We start from the raw sequence: 5,473 nt of genomic DNA, 5'->3' as shown, positions 1-5,473 counted from the left end.
GAAGGCTCGGCTCCGAAGCGAAAAGCTGATGTGCGTTTGCACGCGCTCTTCTTTTATACCCGCGCTGCGGGGCGGGGTGCGCGTGGCGAAACCCGCACGCCAACTGGCATTGGCTTGTTTAGTTAACACTCGAAGGTGATTGGGCTCTCGGGCGAGATCCCAATTCGTCAGTCACTAACGTAACGTAGAACGTGACTGAATGAATGGGAACCAATTCAGTATCAACTGTTGAATCTTTAGGTTAGGAAATAATTTTTACCTTTGGAGGTTCCTTTACATATTCTACATTCACTGTGACCGTGGCAGTGGAAGTGGGCAAAGAACTGACAAATGGATCATCATTCTCAACAATCACAGACAGAACGTACTGCTTGGTCTTCTCAAAGTCCAGGGGCTAAATGGAAAAGAAAGTGTCTTTTACGAAGGTATGTCATCACAACCAATTGTCTGGGCAAACATAGGAGCAACACAAAGTACCTTTACAGTGGTGATGATGCCCTCCAGCTGGGTGGGTCCAGTACTGACATTGAAAAACCCACCCTTGTCACCACTAATAATACGGTACTTGGTTGACCAGGCAGGTGATCCAACTTCATCTCCATCAGTAACTGTAAGTTTGGCCACTACAGCCCCTACTTTATTCTCTGGGACAGATATGATGTGCTAAAACATAAAATGAATGATTTTATGCTGTACTGAAATGGTATATAGTATAAAATATAAATAGTTGTATTTATACTCTAGTATAGCACTGACTGAACACTCAATGTTTGTATGCATTACCGAAGTTTGCTCAAACTGTGGTGGGTTATCATTGCTGTCAGTAATAATAATAACAGCTGTGCCAGTGGTTGCCAAACCTTCTCCTTCCATGTCAGCAGCCACAATTAACAAAGTATATCTGGGCCATTGCTGAAAAGATAACTGATGAGTTTGTTTACATTAAGTAATTTTATCACCACTTTGAGATTCATCAAATGTCACTTCTCACCTCTCTGTCCATGTCTGGTTCTCGCACACGAATGGTTCCAGATAAAATGTTGATATCAAACATGTTTGATTTTGGAAATGGTGGCTCTTGGCTGACAATTGCATAGTTGACTATACTATTGTACGTTTCTGGGTCATCTGCATCAGTGGCTGTGACTGTCATAAACTCATAATCTTTGATGAGAGAATAAAGACTGATTAGCTGGTAAAAGTTCAAGAAGCATTTGATGAGAAAAAAAGCCATTTTACCAAGAAAATGCACTATACATGTACCTTTTCCAGCAGCTTCATGAACATGTCCATTAAAAGGATTTTGAGTAAACAGAGGCTTATTATCATTTTGGTCAATCACATTGATGAGAATTTCCATTGGACTATCTTTTACATTATCCACGTCACGTCCTGTAGAATGAGCTATAATCTAAAGAAATTAGAAGAAATATGGACATGTTAAAAAACAAATATCTTAGGTTCAATAAAGACCCAGTTAAATAAAAATTAGACTTGAGTCTTTTCATTACTGTCTATTAGGGGAGCGCTGGGCACAAAGTAACGCAGGCTTAGTTGCAACACACATGGTTTAAATATTTCCACACATGATAAGCATAACAAAATGTATAGTATTTACTAGTGTCACGAATCCGGTCTGTGGACTTCCGTCTGATTGCCATCAGAGGTCAGCCTTCCATTATATTGACACTCAGACTACACAGACTGTTTCACGTTACCTTGGACTACATTTCCCATCTGCCATTTCACTAATCACACGCTCACCTGAAACCAATCACATACACTACATAAGCCACACTCAAACCATTACAGACTGCTGAGTATTGTAAGCGTATATCACTCTCATAGTGATAGCTACTCTACAGAGCCTGTTCTAGTTTCATAATCTAGTCATAGTCCTGCCTTGCCTGTTTTTCCCGGGAATCTTTGAAAACGGTGACGTCATGCGTGTGCGTAGTACGTGTTAGTTTTTTTTGTATGTATGTATTAGGAGTACGTGTGATTTTAAAGGCAAGCGCGAACAAACATACACAACATTGGTGGAGTACTTGGTTCTGTTGTTGCTGCTCAAGAGTTTGCTAACACTTCTTCAGCAAAGTGTGGATTTACTTCACCAATATTACAACCAACATCGGAGACGCATCATATATAACATATAATCGTCACTTCAGTACAGGTACTGTTTACTGACAAGGTGACTGCGCCAACTACTGGCCTAGCATATGTAATACAGCGTTTTTGGCCGTTTTCACAGATAAGTGTAAACGCGGATCATTTTGAAAACGTTGTCGTGTATACGTGAAACTTTTTAAAAACGCAAGGGAAAGACTTTTCCGTTTTTGACTACGTCGTTGTCGTGTAAACGTAGCCTCAGTCACACTGATGGAGGCTATTTTTTGCTTAATGTTAAATAGACATGTTCTATCTAAAACAAAAATAATTATGGTGTAATATTAAGCATTGTGTTTTCAACTGCAGAATACACACACATTTCTGCATTAATAAACAAAAAATAAAGTTCTAATAATAATTCAAGTTTATCTGTGCTATTGTTCCTGCAGACCACAAACTCGACTACGAATGAAAGCAAGAGAATGGCTAGTCATCCTTTCACTTCATAATAAAAGGCGTCATGCGTCTCAAAGAAATTTTGTTTCTGCCTATGTAAACATAACAATTGCTGTGTATAACATTCAATCAATGTTTTAGAACTGCAGAATACACACACACACACACACATCTCGAAAAAAGCAGATTTGCTCTGGATTTGAACTTGTGTCGTTGAACCGCCTGAACACTGTTGAACAATGCTGTACCACTCAATTGACCATATGCAGAGTGCTACTTAGAACTTCCGGATAAAGATAAGCCAGCTGGTAATCTTCCGGTGAAGCTCATTTTATATGTGCTATATATTGAGACTCTCACAGAAACCTCTCCTGCCTCATTCTTATGAGAAACTGATAAACGAAATAATTGCAACACCGTAAATAATGATAGTGGAATTAACATACAGTTTCGTGTTATTAAAGAACATATAATTTTATATGCCGAGTCTGGTAATCCCAGGAAAGTACCCAGACAATGCTGACAAATAAACACTATCATAACTGTTTAGGGAGTTAGGCTAATCTCTTAAACGACATCGTAATGGTATTCTCGATTATCAATATCTTACCTTCATAGCCATGAACACATTTTTAAAATCTTATAAAATTTTAAAGCCTTTATTATTTCTGAACTCTACAGCTGTGCAGTAAAAATCACTTTATTAAAGGTTCACTTTTCATTCATGAAGACGACATGAAGAAATGTGCCCAAAAACTCTTGGCGAAAAATACTTTTCAAGATGAAAATGAAATAATCGTTATAACCAGGAGATGGCAGTAGAGGATCACTCATTGACTGCAGCTGCCATTTCAACTCCCTATAGTTTTTTCACGTCTTGCTTTTTGGTTTATTACAAAATAAATATTATGACTAATTTTAGTACTTTATAGCACTGAGGTGAAAAATATAGCAAGTGCAGGAAGTCACAAATTCACTTGTCATTTAAAAAAGTAAATAAGGCCAGACAACAGCCTATAATGCTGAATTATTTAAAGGGGTCCTATTATGCTCTTTCACTTTTTGAGTTTTAGTCAGTGTTTAGTGTGTATGTTTGGGCATAAAAAGGTCTACAAATCTCAAAGTTCACTCCAAAGGGAGATGTTTAGTTTTTCAAAAATCCCTTTTCAAGAACTACAACGAACGGCTCGTTTGGACTACAGTGTTGTTTTCCGGATTTTGTGATGTCACAAAGCGGTCCATTAGAATATCATTAAAATAATTCTTGCTTACGGAAATTCTAATGGTTGGGAGGTGGGGAGGGGCGAGGTCGTGGTTAGAACGCTTGGTTGAGTGCATCAGACAAGACGACGAAGAAGAAGTGCTTCATGTTTTGTAATATGTAAACTAATTAATAAATAACTAATAAAATAGACAGCAATGCATAATTATAGTACGTTTTGAATTTCTAAATTTTTTAAATAAACATAATACATGTTACCGTTGCACTTGTCTGTACATAGTAAATGCAGTTATTTTTCAGCGGGTGGGGGGTGTGCCCGAAGCTTGAATCCGTATTCAGAAAGGCATGGAAAACAAATAACGTTTGCAAACGGTTGCCTGTTACATTACATTACATAAAATTTCACTTACCACATAAAAAGAGTAAGTAGGAGAGATGACTGAAGACGATGGCAAATGATTTGTAGATTCGGAGCACCACTGACAAAACATCTAATCTTGTAAAATGTGTGGTTAGTACGGCAGCTCCATATAAACAGAAAGTGAAACTAAAAAGCGATCATGCACTCAAAAGCAGTTTCAATGCCAGGCATAATAGCGGCTCCCCGATGCCCGCAATTTATATAGGCCTACAGTATATTTACCCAGTGATATAACTGCGAGAGAAAGTATTGAAATATATATTTTCCTCCCATCTCGTATTTATTCCCTTTAGGGGTCCGTATACACGTCATTTTCTTTCCGAAAACGGTATGGGGGAGGGGGGGGTGGTCACAATGGATTGGTCACAATGCTGGTGTTCTGACGATTTGATCTTATTAACATGTACACCTACCCCAACCCTAAACCTACCCTTACAGTAGGATAAATACCATGTTGGTAGCATAATCTGATAGGTAGCATTATTTGTCAGAACACCGGCTCAACAACGGGATGTCTATCAGCCATCGGCGATGGACGATGCCATCATCTATCGGCCCAACCCTAGTTACCACTCTATTATGTCTTGCAATATCCGTGAGTGCAAAGGTTCTTGTTCAATATTCTCGGGCTCTAAAACCGGCTCAAATTGATATGGTAATATTGACACCATCCTTAACTATACCGGAGCAGATGGAACTTGCTGCTTTGGCAAGGGGCGTGGCAGTACTGAAACACCGTCTGTTCGCCAATCACAACGCACTGGGACAGCTAACCAATCACACCACATTTCATTTTTCGGAAGGCGGGCCTTCATCAAACCCGGAACTAATTGAGCCATTTGTGCTGGGCTGGGGAGAAAGGTATTGTAATTATGTAAATTGTGTGAAACATAATGCGTTTTTCGAACCACCAAGCATAAGAGCATGTTCTAGTACACCCCCAAAACAAAATTAAGACTTTGTAAAAGAGCATAATAGGACCCCTTTAAATACCTATATAGTTAAATACAAATTAAATAAGTTATAACAATTAAATAACGCATTCAATATTTTTAAACATTTAGATTTAATTTAATAACTACATTGTTTAAGTTTTATCCAATACAGACTTGCTGCTGTAGTTTTGATAGTCTGAATCACTTAATGCACAGCTCTATTTTGACATCGGCTCATCAGATGATTAATTCCGTTGCCACTGTCAATCATAGCAATGACTAGCGGCATGATTTAACGGATTCACTCGCGTAAATTTTACACTCGTG

General features: G+C 38.4%; 1 protein-coding gene across 2 annotated transcripts in view; it reads right to left on the bottom strand.

Annotated features, from left to right (window-relative positions):
• LOC107574478 (cadherin-4-like) overlaps positions 1-5,473 on the bottom strand; it is a 28,252-nt gene that overhangs the window by 1,476 nt on the left and 21,303 nt on the right. For both annotated transcript variants that reach the window (XM_016260915.1, XM_016260916.1), the window contains exons 6-10: positions 1,264-1,411; positions 992-1,164; positions 784-912; positions 478-663; positions 260-394 (exon numbers count right to left, since the gene is read on the bottom strand). In XM_016260915.1, the coding sequence (XP_016116401.1) occupies positions 260-394; positions 478-663; positions 784-912; positions 992-1,164; positions 1,264-1,411 (771 nt within the window). The remainder of the gene's footprint in view (positions 1-259; positions 395-477; positions 664-783; positions 913-991; positions 1,165-1,263; positions 1,412-5,473) is intronic.

Source organism: Sinocyclocheilus grahami, unplaced genomic scaffold, assembly GCF_001515645.1.
Source record: "Sinocyclocheilus grahami isolate Dianchi unplaced genomic scaffold, SAMN03320097.WGS_v1.1 scaffold2246.1, whole genome shotgun sequence".
In the NCBI taxonomy this organism is placed as follows: Eukaryota; Metazoa; Chordata; class Actinopteri; order Cypriniformes; family Cyprinidae; genus Sinocyclocheilus; species Sinocyclocheilus grahami.
The sequence above is the reverse complement of the archived record's forward strand: the minus strand, read 5'-3'. Positions and strand labels throughout refer to the sequence as shown.